The sequence below is a fragment of the Cervus canadensis genome, chromosome 25 (assembly GCF_019320065.1).
Source record: "Cervus canadensis isolate Bull #8, Minnesota chromosome 25, ASM1932006v1, whole genome shotgun sequence".
Taxonomy (NCBI): domain Eukaryota; kingdom Metazoa; phylum Chordata; class Mammalia; order Artiodactyla; family Cervidae; genus Cervus; species Cervus canadensis.
In genome coordinates, this window is record NC_057410.1 from 6,506,411 (window position 1) to 6,525,608 (window position 19,198).

The 19,198-nt window shown below is 37.0% G+C and overlaps 1 protein-coding gene across 6 annotated transcripts in view; it reads left to right on the forward strand.

Moving 5' to 3' along the window:
• Positions 1-19,198, forward strand: part of MON2 (MON2 homolog, regulator of endosome-to-Golgi trafficking) — a 109,488-nt gene that overhangs the window by 31,235 nt on the left and 59,055 nt on the right. For all 6 annotated transcript variants that reach the window (XM_043447483.1, XM_043447481.1, XM_043447479.1 and 3 more), the window contains 4 exons: positions 4,693-4,887; positions 15,202-15,326; positions 15,704-15,840; positions 16,612-16,765. In XM_043447483.1, the coding sequence (XP_043303418.1) occupies positions 4,693-4,887; positions 15,202-15,326; positions 15,704-15,840; positions 16,612-16,765 (611 nt within the window). The remainder of the gene's footprint in view (positions 1-4,692; positions 4,888-15,201; positions 15,327-15,703; positions 15,841-16,611; positions 16,766-19,198) is intronic.

Here is a 19,198-nt window from a genome sequence, read left to right on the forward strand (position 1 = left end):
TTAGTCTATTTTTTCCCCTCATAAAAAAGTAAGTTCTATGAGGCAGGGACTTAGTTCAGTGTTGTACAGTTGCCTATAATAGTGCCTGGCATATGGCAAGTATTTGATAAATATTTGAATAAATGAGTGAATGAATTGGTAAATGAATTTGAATTAGAATTTTCTGTCGTTTGAATTACATTTTCTAATTTTGTAGGGAAAAGTTTGAAAAAATGGTTTCAGATTTATTGTGCCTAAAATAAATCTATTCTACTTTATTCTTCTTGCTATAATCCAGAGGAGAAAAAAGAATTACCTTGTGTAAGATCCTAAAGTTTACTCCTCAGTTCAGTTCAGTTGCGTCGCTCAGTCGTGTCCGACTCTTTGTGACCCCATGAATTGCAGCACGCCAGGCCTCCCTGTCCATCACCAACTCCCGGAGTTTACTCAAACTCATGTCCATCGAGTTGGTGATGCCATCCAGCCATCTCATCCTCTGTCGTCCCCTTCTCCTCCTGCCCCCCAAGCCCTCCCAGCATCAGGGTCTTTTCCAATGAGTCAACTCTTCGCATGAGGTGGCCAAAGTACTGGAGTTTCAGCTTCAGCATCAGTCCTTCCAATGAACACCCAGGACTGATCTCCTTTAGGATGGACTGGTTGGATCTCCTTGCAGTTCAAGGGATTCTCAAGAGTCTTCTCCAACACCACAGTTCAAAAGTATCAATTTACTCCTACAGATCCCTTAAAAAACTGGGAATAAAGCTACCATATGACCTAACAATCCCACTACTGAGCATATGCCCTGAGAAAACTAATTGAAAAAAACACATGTACCCCAGTGTTCATTGCAGCAGTATTTACAATAGCTAAGACATGAAAGAAACCTAGGTGGAATCTAAAAAGATGGTACTGATGAACTTATTTGCACGGCAGCAGTGGAAACGCAGAGATGAGAGAAAAGACTTGTGGACAAAGTGGGGAAAGAGAGGGTGGAACGAATTGAGAGAGTAGCGTGGAAACATGTACAATACCATGTGTAAAATAGAGAGCCAGTGGGAATTTGCTATATGAATCAAGAAGCTCAAATGCAGTGCTCTCTGACGACCTAGAGGGTGGGAGGAGGTGGGGGAGGTGGGAGGGAGGTTCCAGAGCAAGAGGGCACATGTATACCTATGGCGACTCATGTTGATGTATGGCGGAAACCAACACTATTGTAAAGCAGTTACCCTCCAATTAAAAATAAATTAAAAAATGCTCCTGTGAAGTTTTCTTCAAGAGATAAATATTTGTTTTCATTCACTCATTATTCACTCATCCAATCAGAATTTACCAGTACTTTACAGTCTGCTGGTGAATGTGTTCAGTGCAAAGGATTCAGTATTTAAATAAGATAGATAAAATTCTTGCCCTTATTGTGCTTATCAGTCTAATTGGAAGAAACACATTACTGAATGATAAACTGTGATGAGTGCAATGAGGGAAAAATATAAAAAGTGCTGTGAAAATGAGTAACATAGGTACCAAACCTAATGGCGAGTTGGTGATGATGAAGGCTGTGAAGCTTTTACCTGAAATATGAAGAGTAGTTAGTTGAGAGAAATAGGTAGTATAGGAAAAGAATATTCTAGAGCAGTGACTCTAAGAAAGGATCTGCCTTCTCTTTTAGAAAATAAGCTCTATAAGAGCAGGGACAAAGTTGAGCTTAACCCTGAATTTCGCAGTGACCACAGGACTGGAAAAGGTCAGTTTTCATTCCAATACCAAAGAAGGGCAATGCCAAAGAATGCTCAAAGTACCACACAGTTGTCCTCATTTCACATGGCAGCAAGATCATGCTCAAAATCCTCCAAGCTAGGCTTCAACAGTAAATGAACCAAGAACTTCCAGAAGTACAAGCTGGATTTAGAAAAGGCAGAGGAATCAGAGATCATTTTGCCAACATCTGTTGGATCATAGGAAAAGCAAGAGAATTCCAGAAAAATATCTACTTCTGCTTCATTGTCAACGCTAAAGCCTTTGACTGTGTGCATCACAACGAACTGTGGAAAATTCCATGGTTTTTCCAGTAGTCATGTATGGAAGTGAAAGCTGGACTATAAAGAAGGCTAGCACCAAAGAATTGATGCTTTTGAACTGTGGTGTTGGAGAAGACTCTTGAGAGTCCCTTGGACTGCAGGGAGATCCAACCAGTCCGTCCTAAAGGAGATCGACCCCGAATATTCATTGAAAGGACTGATGCTGAAGCTCCAATACTTTGGCCACCTGATGTGAAGAGCCGACTCTCTGGAAAAGACTCTGATGCTAGGAAGGATAGAAGGCAGTAGGAGAAGGGGACGACAGAGGATGAGATGATTGTATGGCATCATCGACTCAACAGACATGAGTTTGAGCAAGTCCGGGAGATGGTAAAGAACAGGGAAGCCTGGTGTGTTGCAGTCCACGGGGGCCGCAAAGAGGTGGACATGACTGAGCGACTGAAGAACGTCACGATTCCTGGTACACGTTACACAGTTGGCAGTAGATGCTGAGTAAAGCACTGAAGTGTGAGGAAGTAGGCAGTCTTTTACCTTCTTCAAAATGAACTGAGTGAATTACAGAACTAATTATATTTTATTAAAGATGACTTCTGACTTTATGGCTTGAGCTGTGGAGAATATTCTATGAGCAGAACTTTTGCTAGAAAGGGAAGTATGTTCAGCTTTGAACTTACTCCTTTTGAGATACCCAAGTGTACGCAGAATAGTAGTTTGATTTATATATCTTGAGCTTGAAAGTAAGATTTTGGGCTCAAGTTATAAACAAACTTCACTGGCACATATGTGAGTGAACGAGATCACCTATGGCGATAACATGGCATTCTGGAGTTCTGAGAAACCTCATTGTTAAACAGTTGGGCATGAGAGGACGAGCATATGAGAGACTCAGAGCATGGAGGCCAGGAAGGTAGGAATGCATTTGAGCTTTCCTTTTAGGAATCAGTTATGTCACGTCCTTCAGTGAAAGTTGATAAGACTGCAAAGGCAGTGTTTGCTTTGGCCACAGATAAATACATCATGATGTGTATAACAAGAATAGTATAAATGGAGATGGAGTATAGATTGATGGGGGTTGTTTAGGAAACACAGTTGTAGTTGAATAGTGAGGGGAAAAAGTTAACATAAAACTTTTAGGAGTTGTCTGAAATATTTACGAGTAAACTGTTACGTAAGACTTTAGCAAAGTATGAAAATGGACTTAAGTATGATTTTCATTTTGTCAGTCAATGAAACTGCTATAGATGTGGAAGTAGAATTTCAAACCACATAACTTAAGAAAATTTTATTTTTAAAATTTGTTTTTTGGGGGTCTATACGGGTCTTTGTTGCTGTGTGTGGGCCTTCTCCAGTTGCAGTGAGTCCTCTCGTGGCCGTGCACAAGCTTCTCACTGCAGTCATTTCTCTGGTTGTGGAGCACAGGCTTTAGGGCATGCAGCCTCAGTAGTTGTGGCACGCAGGCTTTGTTGTTCCATGGCGTGTGGGATCTTCCTGGACCAGGGATTGAACTCGTGTTTCCTGCGTGGTGGGCAGATTACTTGCGACTGAGCCACCAGGAACACCCTTCATAAGATCCCATTTGGAGGGGGGGGAAGAATTAAAAGTACATTAAAATGAATTTAAAATCTAGAAGGACATATATTTGGAGTCAACAGTGAGTCGCTAACTTATCTCTGGGAGATACTAAGCAATACTTTTATTTTTATCTTTTTACTTCTCTATGTTTTCTTTCCTTTTTTCTGCTAGTAAACCTGTATTTTTTCTTGAATGAATCTGATTTTTTAAAAAATACAATTTACAAATTAAAAAAAGCTACTCTGTGCCTTATCTTTCCTTTTTTGTAAGATTAAAGGATTGGATTGGTTGATTTTTGTTTTTGTATCTTTGTTCTTGGCCTCAGTGAAACTGGGTTGGTTAAAACAACAGAATAATTTTTATATTTGAGGTTAAACATTGACTGTAGACTGGACCTTTTTTTGTCAGTATAATAAGACTACTTTTGGCTAATATATTGAGGGAATTAACAAGTTAAGGGAGGTTTTCTGCATAATATGCCATAATTATAAGTAAAATTTAAGAATTCTCTGTAAGATTCCCAGACTTTAAAATAATTATGCTTGTTTGTTATTGTGTTTTTTATCAACTCATTGTGTTCTGTTCAAGTGCTCTAATTAGAACAAAATATTAATTAATAAATCTGCATGTGAATAGAATTATCTTCACAAAATAAAATCTGAATTATATAATTTATTTACTTTATTAATCAGATTTTCTCCTCTCAGCTTCCTGTTTAAATGCTTTATCTGTTTGAATTTGTAAAATCTATTTTCTTTTATCTTTTATGTTTTTAATTGCTAGAATTGCTAGTGTCCTACTGAAATTAAAATGCCTAGTAATTAACATCATTTAATTCCACAGTTATTAAATGTTCTTTTTTAAATTTCAGTTCTTTTTAAAACTTCTTGAAATATTATCATTTGATCTTATATTCTCAAAGAGGAATACTAATTTCAGAATTGTGTGTAAACTTTAAAATAAACTATATAAACTTATACTTTTATTCATACTGATTATTGAAGATTGTTATTAACTGTGAGACTTTTATAAGCATTAAGTACAAAGTAAGTTAACTCTTTTTTTTTTCTTTCTTTCTTTCTTTTTTTTTAATCTTTGCAAATAGCATCAGGAATTTAGTTTCCTCCTCAAAGAAAGAGTATGTCCTCTTGTGATAAAGCTCTTTTCTCCAAATATAAAATTCAGACAAGGTTCCAGCACTTCATCTTCTCCAGCACCAGTTGAAAAACCTTATTTTCCCATCTGCATGCGTTTGCTGAGAGTAGTATCTGTTCTGATTAAGCAGTTTTACAGTCTTTTGGTAAGTGCTAATTTTCATATGTGTTTGTGTATGTAATTGCATGAAGCCTCTTCTGAAAACAGGATCTTATTATAGTGTATTTAGCTACTTCAGTTAAACAAACTTCTTTTTTTTTTTTTTTTTGAGTTCTTATAGATAATCTCCAACGTATTTGAAAGTTCATTCTTTACTTTCTTGAAACTCTCTTGTGTTTATGTGGTATTTTATACTCGATAACCCCACTGCATTTTATGCTTCATTGTTTTCTTAGTTCTTGTTTTTTCTTCTCTCCAAGGCTGCCAGTGCCAAATTTTTTTTAATACCACCATACATATGACTTATTATAAAATTTGGTGAAGTGTAGCATTAGAAATTAATTTTTATTTTCAGTCCAGTATTATATCTATTTTGCATACATTTTTGGATGCAAGATATATTGTGATATTTTTGATCATAATTCTATGTAATGATTGACTCTTAAATATTAAATAATATTTTTCAGAGAAAACGGTATATTATGATATATTTCTTTAAAATTTTATGTTAAGTCAAATTCAGCGGTTTATAATTCTTTAAATTTATATCCTTAATTTTAATTAACAAAAGTAATTGGTTATTGATCATCTGCTGTGAAAAGTCAGTATGCTAAATGTTAGCGATAACCAACATTATAAACTATTAGATAGTATAAGTAGTTTATACTAAATTCTATGGAAACTTGAAGAAAATTTGTTTTCTATATTTATGGTACACTTATCATAGATTTTCTTTTCATAGTCCAAATCCATTTATGTAAAATGCATTTTGAAATAATCTTTATAAGCACTGTAGTTATAATGAGTTCTGGCCACATGAGATGTATCTGTAAGGTATGTAATACATTGCTTGGAAATGCTGTAGGAAATCAAGTCATTTCAGAATGTGTTGCTGTTTAGGGAACTGTGAATCGTCAGGGTTTGGTGCCAAGGGTTTGAGAGTCTTCTGGTGTACTCATCTTTGTTGGCTTGGACTATTTTGTTCTAACTTTTTAAAAATTACAGTCATTGTTCCCCACAAATGTAAGTATTTGATATAATTTCCAATAATTATACTTAATTGATAAACCAAGACTTTGTTGTCTAATTATATACAGTTAAAATGGAGGGAGATTCTCTGAGTCTTTATGTTGATTGGTGGTGGTGGTTTAGTGGCTAAGTTGTGTCTGACTCTTGCAACCCCACGGACTATAGCCTGCAAGGCTCCTCTGTCCATGGGATTCTTCAGGCAAGAATACTGGGGTGGGTTGCTATTTCCTTCTCCAAGAGATTTCCCGACCCAGGAATCGAACCCTGGTCTCCTGCATTGCAGGCAGATTCTTTACCTACTGAGCTAGGAGGGAGCCTTACTTTTAGAAATTTGGAAAGGTCTGTCAGCATTTGCTAAAAGTTAAAGAAAGGTAGATAGTTTCTCTAAAGATGGAAAGCTTATATCTGTTAGTTGTTGTATTTTCTGTATTGTATTTATTTACAGTTTGTCTCAGTCCCCAAACTTAAAAAAAATGTAAACCGGAGTGACAAGTGATAGAATAGGAAGCTCTAGGCACTCTCTCCCCTACAGAGACACCAACTTTAAAATCTACGGAACAGATTGCCTTCATGTGAACTTTAGAAACTAGCTTAGAAATTATAGCACCCCAGTCAAGTTTAAGGCCAAAATAAGTTCATTAGAGTGGCTAAGAAAGCCCACTGCACTTACCTGCCATACCCCATCCCACCCCTGGCATAGCATGGTATGATCAAGAGAAAATTCCTAACTTATGGATTCTCCTTCATGTAAAAAAGAAGGGTGAAATGTGCAACCAATATCCTGACTTTTGGGGTACTGCCCAAGGAACTGATTTTTGTCTTAGCTGACTCTTAAGACACTGACAAGAAAGGCCGCAACATACTTGGCTGCCAGGGGTCTGCTGAGAACAAAGTCAAACCCTGTGGCTTGCTACAGTACCAGGGAGATTATAGAATAACACAGATACCAGTTCAGTTCAGTTCAGTCACTCAGTCGTGTCTGACTCTTTGCGACTCCATGGACTGCAGCACACCAGGCTTCCCTGTCTCATCACCAACTCCCAGAGCTTGCTCAAACTCATGTCCATCGAGTTGGTGATGCCATCCAACCGTCTCATCGTCTGTCGTCCCCTTCTCCTGCCTTCAGTCTTTCCCAATATCAGGGTCTTTTCACAATGAATCACTTCCTCTCATCATGTGGCCAAGTATTGGAGATCACACACAAACCCAGAGAACACGCTTTGACAGAAGCAGCTGGAGGGGACCCCAAAATCTCTAGCTGGGCTGATTGATAAAGATCTTTTCCTGTACAAAAACAATAAAGAGTTTTTTTTTTTCTTCAAATGCCCAAATTTGAACAGAAAATAAGAATATATACAAATGAATAGGAAAACATGGCTCAAAGGAGGAAGATAAATTTATAGAAATTGTCTATATTGTCTAATTCTATAGAATAGAAATTAAAGAAATGGCGATCAGAACTTCCCTGGTGGTCCAGTGGTTAAGAATCTGACTGCCAGTGCAGGGGACCGTGGTTTGATCCCTGCTCTGGGAAGATTCCACATGCTGGGGTCAACCAAATATGTGCACTGCAACTTTTACATGCCCTAGAGCCCATTTTCCACAAGAGAAACTGCCTCAATGAGAAGCCTGTGCACCACAGCTAGAGAGTAGCCCCTGCTCACTGCAGCTAGAGAAAGCCCACTTAGAGCCACAAAAACCCAGCACAGCCAAAATAAGTAAGAAGTGGAGATCAGTGAGTTGCCCAACAGAGAATTCAAAATAACTATCATGAAGATGCTTTGATAGCTGAAAGAGAACATGGAAAACCAGTCAGAAAAATGGCATATGAACAAAATGAGAGAAACTAACAAAGAACCAAATAAATTCTGAATTTGAAAAATACAGTACTCAGTTGGAAAAAACTCACTAAAGAAGATAGCAGACTGGATCAAGTAGAGAAAGAATGAGCAAAGTTGAAGACAGGTGATTAGAAATGATCAAGTCAGAGGAGCCAAAGAAAAGGAAATGAGCAGACCCTATGGGACGGCATCAAGTAGACCAATATGTGCACATCTAAGAAAAATACGCTGTGTCACTTTCACACTCACAATGCCTCTGTAACCGAATGTGTGAATATTTTTCCCACACTGAGCATTCTCTGACAGCCAGGTGTCCTATGTTTCACTTGGATTCTGACATCTACCAGAGTTAGCAAAGGCTTCACAGGTGGTGCTTGTGTTAAGGAACCTGCCTGTCAGTGTGGGAGATGTAAGAGACGTGGGTTGGATCCTTGGGTCTGGAAGACCCCCTGGAGGAGGAAATGGCAACCCACTCCAGTATTCTCACCTGGAGAATCCCATGGACAGAGGAGCCTGGGAGGCCACAGTCCATAGGGTCACAAAGTCAGACAGGACTGAAGCGACTTAGCATGTACTGTGCATTAAAGTATCAGCCCCATGAGGCTGTCCCCTATATTAGATGCCATTCCCAAGTAGTGGATCTCCAGGTTACCAACTAGTTCTGTGTAACCTGGCTACAAATTGGAGGTTCCCATTATCCCCTTTTGGAGTTTGATAAGTTGATAAAGTGACTCACAGAACCCAGGGGAACATTTTACTACTGCTGATTTATTACAAAGGACATTTTAAAATGCCAGTGAACAGGCAGATGAAAAGATACATGGGGTGATGTCTCCATATTTTGGGGATTTTTATGGAGGTTTCATCATGTAGGCATGATTGATTATTAACTCAATTTCCATCCATCTCTCCACTCCAGAGAATGGAGGGTGGGGATGAAAGTACCAGACTAGAAAATCATGGCTTAGTCTCTCTGGTAACCAAGCTCTATCCCAGAGTTCACTGAGAGTTGCCTCATTAGAACAAAAGATAATCCTGTTACCCAGGAAATTCCGAGGGTTTTAGAAGTTCTGTGTCAGGAACTTGGGTCAGAGATCAGTTGTTGGAACAAAAAATGGTCCTAGCCACCTATATTTACAAGGGTTTTAGGAGCTCTCCTAAAATCGGGTGGAGACCAGCATATATGTTTCTTATTATTTCACAGTGCATTATGGGAGTTTTAGATGAGAGAAAGGGGCAGAGAGCCTGTTTGAACTAATGGCTGAAACTGCAAATTTGAAAAAGGAACATACAAATTCATGAAGCTCAAAAAATTCCCACTGGGAGGATTAACTCAAGAAACAAACTGAGACACATTATAATCAAGCTGTCAGAAGTCACAGACAAAGAAAACATTTAAAGCAGAAAACGAAAGGTGACTGTTCATGTGCTAGGGAACTTTCATAAGATTTTCGGCAGACTTCTCAGCAGAAACCTTGCCAGCCAGAAGAGGATGGGATGGTATATTCATAGTACTGAAAGAAAAACTGTCAGTCAAGAATACTGTATCCAGAAAAACTTTCCTTCAAAATTGAAGGAGAAATGAAGTCTTTCCCTGATGAACAAATGCAGAGAGTTTATTATCTGTGACTATACCAAATATATGTCACTTCACTATTGATTCCCTAAATATTATCAGAGTTGTCTTGGGAGGGCTTCTCTCTCTTCTCTCTCTAAAATGCAGGTTTTAACTAAGATAAGGCTATAGGAAGAGAAGACATTTCTCCCTTTCCTTTTCATATCCACTAGTCTGTAATGGAGAACACAGTCTTTTTCCTGTTCTCCACAATAAGGCAGCCTTCTTACATCTTCACCATGACAAATGCTGAATTCACATTTTATTTCTGTTCCCAAGTCAGGAATTACCAGCTTAATTATCTTTTATTTTTATGAAACGATGCTGAATTTTATCCCTTCAAAATTTATATTTTGAAGCCCCATTGTGAACATATTTGGAGATGTGACCTTTGGGAGATAATTAGGTTTAGATGAGGTCATGAAGGTAGGATTCCCATGATAGAATTAGTGAGCTTATACAAAGTGTTACTGGAGAGCCTTCTCTCTCTGCTGTGTGAAGACACAGTAGTAAGGCAGCCGTCTGCAAGCGAGGAAGAGAGCTCTCACCAAAACTTGACCATGCTGACATGCTGATCTCAGACTTCCAGCCTCTAGAACTGTGAGAAATAAATTTCTGCTGTCTGGGTCGGGAAGATCCCCTGGAGAAGCAAATGGCAGTCCACTCCAGCACTCTTGCCTGGGAAATCCCATGGGCAGAAGAGCCTGATAGGCTACATTCCATGGGGTCGCAAAGAGTTGGACACGACTGAGCAACTTCACTTCACTAAGCCACCTAGGTATTTTGTTACGGCAGCTTGAGCAGACTAAGATACTTGGTTTCTGTCCACCAGTTCTGTTAGCTAGCAGTTCATCCTGTGACTTTCAGAGCTACAGAAATCTTATTTTTAGTAATTTCAGTTTTGGATGAAATTTCTGTTATTGAATGAATATATTCTGGATATTACAAAGTACTTTACATTTATTAATTTCATTTGGAGTTTACTACAACTCTATAGAGCAGACATTTGTATTTCTGTTTTACAGATGAAAAAATGAGGCTCAGGATATTTCTGTAGTTAGCCTGAGATCATACAGTTTGTTAGCTGCAGAGCGAGGATGTTAAGTAACCCTTTTATGTCCCCCAAACCCAAGCTCTTAACCTCACTGCATTTTATCCTTCACTGTTTTCTTCGTTCTCGTGTCTTCCTCTTTCCAAGGCCAAGTTTCCTGTACTGCTCCTCTACCCATCTCTGCAGTTTGACCTTAGTCTCCTTGATTTAGGGGCAGAATAAGGAGACAGAACCGCACAGCCAGCTGCAGTGAAGATCAAATGCTGCTGCTTGAATGAAGAGAAAAGCATACTTTTGTCTTTCACTCATCAATTGGGAGTGATGACCAACTGATAAAATGTCCCTTTACAACAAGGCAGCTCTTGGACTGTGTTGCAAAGATGAATTCTTCACATAGGATATTAATTCCTCAGTGTTAAAATTTGTTAGGTTGAGAGTTGGCTCACTGGTGTGCAGCAGTTCAGATGTTACAATTTCTCCAAAGTCAAAAGTTAGAAGTGTGGTAGTTGTGGGGTCAGATATGTGACTTGTGTGGAATTCTCTTTTATTTCTCTTGTGTTGTCCTTTTTTAAACTTGGAAATGATACATCTCCTAAAAGGCCTACCAGAGTAGTAATTTTATACTTTTCAGTTGTAGGATACCTTTATACTAAAAATATTGAGGTGCTTTCATTTATGTGGATTATTTCTAACATTATTTACTGTATTAAAAATTGCCTGAGTGATAGCAAAACCCATTTCACGTTAACATAAAAATTTATTTTTTCAAAAGACACCTACATTTTCCAAAGAACAAAAAGGATTGTTTTATATTCTTTTTGTAAATCTCTTTAATGTCTGTCTTAATAGAGATAGCTGGATTCTCCTACCTTCTTCTGTTTTCATTATTTTGTGGTATGTTGTTTTGGTCAAGCATATAAAGAAGATCTGTCCTCAGAATGGTATATAGTTGGAAAAGGCAGAATGATTTTAAAGGCATTTTCAGATAATAGTATACATTGGTCTTTGATATTGTACCAAACTGAACCAGTGACACTTTCTGAAAGGTGAAAAATATGAAACTATATTACATTTTTATACCCTGTTACTTTAAAATTCATTGATTCATCTGGTGCTTCATTCCGTTGTATCCTTCACTGATGAATCATTTGTTGTGATTGAGCAGATGTTCCAAATGTTAACACTCTGTACACTACCAAAAATCACACATGTTAATATCAATGTTAATATCAGCAACCATTTATCAGAAAAGTCTTCCATTATTAAAAAGCTGCCCAGGTCATAGTAGCAGATACAAGTCTTCCAAAATTCTAATTTTTGTTTGAAAGCTTGAATCTTATCATGTACAATAAATACTGTCAGTTGTTTCCCCAAAAGTGACAAGCTTATTTTGTTAAATTTTGAGAAAATGTCTACAGTATACATAAGTCTAAATAGTCATAATTTGCCTTATGCTCTTTTAGTTAAAATGGTCTCCATAGGAGAAAAAAAGTGACTAGGTCAGTTTGCAGCTGTACTTTTCCTTGAGACAACCACTTTACTTTGATACACAGCAAAAGTACCTCATCTGTACTTGCTGTGACAAATACACAGAAAATTATAAATATATGCATGTATGGGTCAGAGTTAATAAAATCAATAGTTAATATAATTATTGATTAAATAATTCAATCAATAGCTTAATAATTATCAATAACATGTATTTTATTTGTTATTTTATTTTTGTTCATTGTACTTGTGGTCCTTAGGTGAAGTAGAACCTTTTAATTTTATTGAGTGTGTGTAATGGTGAAGGATACAGTGACTCTAGTATGGGTTGGTGCTGCTGCCTTGCATCTTGCTAAAGCACTCCACCGTTGGTTTGAATCATCAGCACAGGTGTCAATACATTAAAAATGGCAAGTAATACATTAGTGTTCTTATGAAAATAGTGTGATGTTACAGATGTCCTGAAATGGTCTGAGGGACCCCTGGTCTGAGGGGTCCATGGACCACACTTTGGGAACCACTACACTGAAGAATCAATGTTCTCCCCCAGTGTTCATTAGCTTATATCTTACTCTGTCTAGTAGCTCAGGAGTGTGAAGATAACTCATCTTCTGTTAATATGTCTGGAGTGATTGGAAGAAATAAGAACGCTCCAGTCATTCAGGTGCAGATATAATGTAGCCCGTACACCATGTTCTTTCCACATTCTATCATCTGAGTTAGGTGCTCTTCTGCTCTTTGATATACTTTGGCGCCATGCCCAGATGACTTTTTTTAGGCAGGTATCTTTAAGAAATCTACTAAACTTAATTATTAGTGTCTAGTATATCTCTCTTCTGCCCTTGACTTAGTGCTTTTAAAAAGGAATGTATTAGCTAAATTGACTTGGGCAAGTTCATTTTCCACCTCTGTATATGTATATATTTCTCTCACAAAGGATCTTATCACTAACAAATCCACTAGCTATAAGGTTGTTAACACTAAACAGCCCCTGGTAAATAGACTCTTGCATTTAAATATTCTCCAAGACTGTTTTCATTGTCTTCTAAGCATACAGTTATCTTATATACTTGAGTCCCTAACAGACGTCTATGTGATATTTCGATGAGAATATCCACCAGGATGACTTTGATTCATCTTAAACATCAGTTGTTTCTTGGCTATTGTCTGGTACCAGAGGCCTGTAGGAATTCGGAAACATTCATCACCCTTCATGCTAGTATGATGGTGTTCACGAAATACCTTTGTGCCACAAGAATTGGACGTGGGCCATAGATACAAGTTTCATAGATACTTGTTTCATACAAGTGCAGCCTCTTGGGGGAAAGACTTGACTTAGATTCATAAGAGGCACCTTCCACAGATACCCTTGAGAGCAGGTCATTGTCCCCAGCTCCTAGCTTTCTGGTCAGAGTTTCACTCTTGGCAGGGAGGGAGGAAGTGAGAACAAAGCTCCAGTCCTCAGGAGAAAGGCTCTCCCTTTTGCCCAAATCACAAGATTTTAGTGGCTACAGTATAAAATTGAGTGTTTAATTTATACTGTAGTCACTTTTTTCATAGGAGAGGAAATGAAAACTCTTCAAGGCAAGTTTTGTAACGTTAATAATTCCTTTGATGGGGCTTCTCTGGTGATGTAGTGGCTTAAGATTCTGGGTTCCCGATGCAGGAGGCCCAGGTTTGATCCCTGGTCAGGGAACTAGATCCCATGTGCCACAACTAAAGATCCTGCATGCTGCAAGTGAAAAACCCCATGCAGCCAAATAAATATTTTTAAATAATTCATTTTGCTTTGATATACTTGATGTTTCTGAGAGCCTTTATTTTCTGGCTGCATAACCTAAGACCTTCAATTCTACCACCACTTTTAAATTCCACTTTTACTCTAAAACAGATAGTATACATTTTGAAGGACCTACTCATGTTAAAATTGTTCAGTAGATACAACTGTTGCCCAGGGAGTCACTAGGATGATTCTTTCTTTTTTAGTTCTTTAATAAAAGGGAGTAGTTTTAGTTAGAAAAAAATAATAAGCACTGTGTATATTTGCATGTCACTTTGCCATGTTTAGGGGATGTTTTTACTCTTTTCATTTTTCTCATTTGAGTTCTCAGCAAGGTGCAGGTTCTTTTATCCTTTATTTGTAAGAAGATTACCTGGCTTGTTACTGTCAAAGTTGGTGGATAAAGAAGCTGAGCCATGTGACTTAAGATCCTACTGCTTTTCAACCATATCAAGTTTAGGGCAATCACAAACCTGCCTGTGACTTCCCAGTCATAGCAGTCTAAGGATTATACTGTTTTTAGTTATTCCTCCAGCATTATCCTCATGATAGTGTTCTATTTTTAAAGCATCTACCTAAAAGTCGTTAGAAAATACCAGCTGCTGACACTTTGGGCTAAAATCCTGAGGGCTACTCTAGTCTCAAAATTCCTTGCCCCACATTATGCTCACTCATTTGGGGGCATCCCCAACTAAAACATTCAATAACCTGCTGTCCTTGGTGTAGGAGTACGATTCAGTTTGGCTTAGCAACCACAGTGTCAAGTTCATTCTTACCTCCATGAGGTCCCAGTGTGTCCTCAACAAATATATAACAGAAACAATTCATTAACCTTTGAATAAACTGGTTAATTTTTGTTTGTTCATTCAGTTATCAAACATTTAATGAATAATGTCAGGAATATGCTTTAAATGGCATTACTAATCTATAGACAGCTTGCAGAGGAGTTGGTTTAATACCAAAGGTAAAAGCTAGTAGTTAATAAAGCCATGTACCTAGCCTTGTTCTGAGTACTTTATTATATAAACTTACACCTGTCAACTGCCACAAGTTCCTTCTTGTTTTCCTACTGGAAAGTATATGCTAAACATTCTTTGGCTTATTGCCTGTTTGTTTCTTAAGCAGCATAAGATCATATGAAGAATGTTCTGGTATACTGAAGGCCACTTGAGCATACGCGATCCATGCTGTCTTCCAGGAATGAGGACAGCCTGGTGGTGCACTGTACTTTCTAAAGAATAGGGATAAAAGATTCATGAAGTTAGAAGATCAGTAGGGTGAGTTTTTGAGGATATATTTAGAGAGACACTGCTTACTTTTACTGTTACCTTTTCCGTATATAACTACTTTTTTTTTTCTCCACTGCCCATTAAGGATCATAATTTATTTAAAAGTGAAAGGTTGTATTTGGTTTGTCCATAGGACTGAGTTAAGAACAAGAATGTAACTTATTCTTAGATTTAAAGAAATATTATTAAAAATCTTATATTTTTTAGGTAACTGAATGTGAAATATTTCTGTCACTTCTGGTGAAATTTCTGGATGCAGATAAACCACAGTGGCTACGAGCTGTTGCAGTGGAATCAATACATAGACTTTGTGTGCAGCCTCAGTTGTTGAGGTAAAACCTCAGCAATATTTTGTTAAATGGATAGGTTAATATTTATGCTACTAGGGAAAGTTTATTTATTTCCAAATAATGATTTCTAAACAAAGAAAATTGTATGTAGTGTGTAAATAGAGGGGTGTAAGTATGGACAAAAAGTGTGATTAGTGATTTCTATCAGTTGAATTTACTGAGTTAATATGACCAAGATAATTTTTTTAGGACACTGACCTCATTCTGAACCTTTGTCCACAGTTAGTAAAATCACTCAAGTATTATGAAGAAGTTTTAAGCATAGCATTGAGATTGATTGACCACCATTATTTTCTATTAAAAAATGTTAAAAATTTTAATATATATTTTCTCTAGAAACATTTAAAATTATCTTACAGGTCATTTTGCCAGTCCTATGACATGAAACAGCATTCCACCAAGGTTTTCCGTGATATTGTGAACGCACTGGGCTCTTTCATCCAGTCCTTGTTTCTTGTCCCTCCCACCGGAAGTCCTGTTGCAACAAATCAAGCTGGTAAAGGCTAAGTCACGTTTTGGTTTTTATATCCTGCCATAATTTACAGTATTCACTATTCTGAGAGGATACTGATCGAAATCTTCTGACTAGAGAAATTTGGGTTACCTAAGTGTATTATATACATTTACTTTATAATATTTTATAAGATTTCTTTATAATATTTTATATATAAGTATAAAGACTTACACTTAAAGAGTAAATTGATCACACTGAGGTAGCTGTGTTTATTTCTTTCTAGAATGTATTTTCTTCTCTAATATTTTCAGTTCCTCTCATCACATATGAACACAAGTTTAGGTACTAATTTTCGTTTTAGAAGAATCTTCATTTGGTGCCTCTCTTTAAAGAATGTGGTTACTACTAAGGTAGTATCTGTCAGTCTTTCTTTTAACAAAACAGATGAACATAAGTTTGAAAATCAGTGTATAACTTCTTATTCCCTTTAACTTCTTTCACTTTCATTTTTTACTTTCTGATTAGTGGTCTTTTTTATTTACTCTTACCTCTACTAAAAGGTGATTTAACAAAAAATATGTTACAGTGTTTGTTAGTATTTTTAGTTATTAGTACCTTTGATATAAAGAAGGAAATGGTGTTTTGGGGAGACCAGGAAATGCTCTAGTAACCAAAATAGGATTGATAAATTTCATTTATTTGTGCATTATCCATTCTTACAGCATAGTATTAAAAAACTGACCAGGTGTTTGAATATTACAGATTTATACTTAAGTAAATTGGTATCTTTGGTTGCTTTCCCTTATCTAACAGGTAACAACAATTCAGGTGGCCCTGTCTCAGCACCAGCTAACTCAGGAATGTTGGGGATTGGTGGAGGTGTTACTTTGCTACCAGCATTTGAATATAGAGGAACTTGGATACCTATTCTGACTGTAACAGTACAAGGCAGTGCTAAAGCAACGTAGTAAGTAGTAGTTGCATTATTTTGTAAGGAATGGGGTTTATATTTTATACTAAAGGTATTTCTCTCTGCATTATACTTAAAATTTTAAACATACTATTTCTAACATATTTAAGAAGTAATTTCTTTTGTCATCTTTTGAGAATTTTATCTATGACTGGATTTTGTTTTCTTTTGTTCTATTTGAGGACAGTTAACAGCATTATAAAACAATGTGGTTTTTTAAGGACCTACTCACTTGTTCTGTATGACTTTTCAGTTTAACTGTGTGGTTTGATTTCAGGCCTTATGGACTTAGGTCTTCTGATACTGAGTAACTCTCAGCAAATTAGTTTACCTATTTAAAAATATCAGCGTCCTCAACTATAAAATGGGAGTAGTGATCTATCTATCTTTCAGGATTCTATATGTGAAAACAGTTGAGTGTTTAACTGAGTACACTTTAAGGGTTTAACACAGAACTTTTAGTTTAATTAATTAAAGTATTTAATGGATTCCACATGTGTTATTTTAAAATTTTTGTTATTAGCCCTTTTCAGTTTAACAACAGTTTTTACATATTCAGCTGTGTATTGTTGATTTTTTCTTAAACCTTAATGAACTGAGATAGCAAACTTAGTGCTTACATAGATAAAGCAAGCAATACTACATATGTTTAACATTGCCACAGTTAACTGTGAGGCAGTTTAATTAATATATTTTTGAGTAACTGATACACATAAGGGCTTCCCAGGTGGCTCAGGTAAAGAATCTGCCTGCCAGACAGGAGACCTGGGTTCCATCCCTGGGTTGGGAAGATCCCCTAGAGGAGGAAATGGTAACCCACTCCAGTATTCTTGCCTGGAAAATCCCATGGACAGAGGAAGTTGGTGGGCTACAGTTCATGGGGTCGAAAAGAGTGAGACATGACTTAGCGACTAAACAGCAGCTGCAGTTGATATGCATAATTAAAACAGTATTCCAGTGACAGCAAATCAAGACTGAAAGTATGAAGCCGAATCTCTGACTAGTTTAAATCATGAATTTATGTGGTGTGTCAGCCTGCATTGTGTTATCACAAGGATACTTCACTGTGCATCTTTTTATTTTGCCTGAAATTGTAAAAGTAAAGAATCATGGAAGACTGAAATATTGTTACTCTTAGTCATTTAAAAGACATTAAAGTTACTAAATGTCTCATATATGCTTTGCCTTGCTGTAGAGACTAGTAATTTGAGTATACTGGAGTGAGTGTAAAAGTAAAAAGAAAGTAAGAAAGTAAACGTCTCTCAGTAGTATCTTGACTCTTTGCGACCCCATGGACTATACAGTCCATGGACTTCTCCAGGCCAGAATATTGGCGTGAATAGCTGTTCCCTTCTCCAGGGGATCTTCCCAACCCAGAGATCAAACCCAGCTCTTCCACATTGCAGGCGGATTCTTTACCAGCTGAGCCACCAGGGAAGCCCCTGGTGTATACTCCAGTATACTGGAATATCAAGTTGTAAAAAAATCAGATTTCTAGCAGTGAAGGAGATACTAATAATTTACCTTACTCATTTCTCTGGGTCATTTTTTTAAACTGAAACAATCCCAACACAGAACAAAATTGCTGCTCTTGTGGACCTGATATTTTGGTGAATGAGGTAGTCAGTAAAGACACAAACATACAGTATCACCTTGGGTAGTGATTAACTGTTTGAAAAAAAAAAGCAATTTATAAGGGCATAGAGAGTAACCACACTGAAGACAGGAACAGAAAGGATATATCTGGGGAAATAAGATTAAGCAAAGACACAATTAAAAGGAAAGAGTGAAGATAAATGATACAGGAAGAAAAATAAAAGCAAATGAAAGGAGAGTACGTACTTGGCCAAATTGTAGAATTGCTTTTTTATTAGTAAAGTTGTAAAACAAATTGTTTATTGATCCTCATCAATTAAGAGTCTTGGATTTTAACTAATTCTGCTACTAAATATTATGATTTTGAGTAGAGTGCTTTATTTCACTTGATCTTTTTTTATCTTTAAGACAAGGTTGAACTAAATCTCTAAGAGAGCACATAAATAGTTTTTTATTGTTGTTGCTCTTATTGGTTTTTTTTTAGCGCTATAGATATTGAGATTACTCACTTCTGAAATCATAAATAGCCAGAAAATATTGGGGGTTCTTTTGTAAATGGTTTAGTATGTTCACATCGGGACTTACTTGTTGAATTGGTATCTTTAATTCATTCATTGTGAGGATTAGTATAATACAGTTTTCACTGCCTTCTTTGTTATTGTTGAGTCACTAAATTATGTCCAACTCTTGCGACACCACGGGCTGCAGCATGCCAGGCTTCCCCGTCCTCAGCCGTCGCGCGGAATTTGCTTAGCTTCATGCCCGCTGAGTCAGTGACCCTCTGCCCCACCTCCTTCTCCTTTTGCCTTCAGTCTTTCCCATCATCAGAGGCTT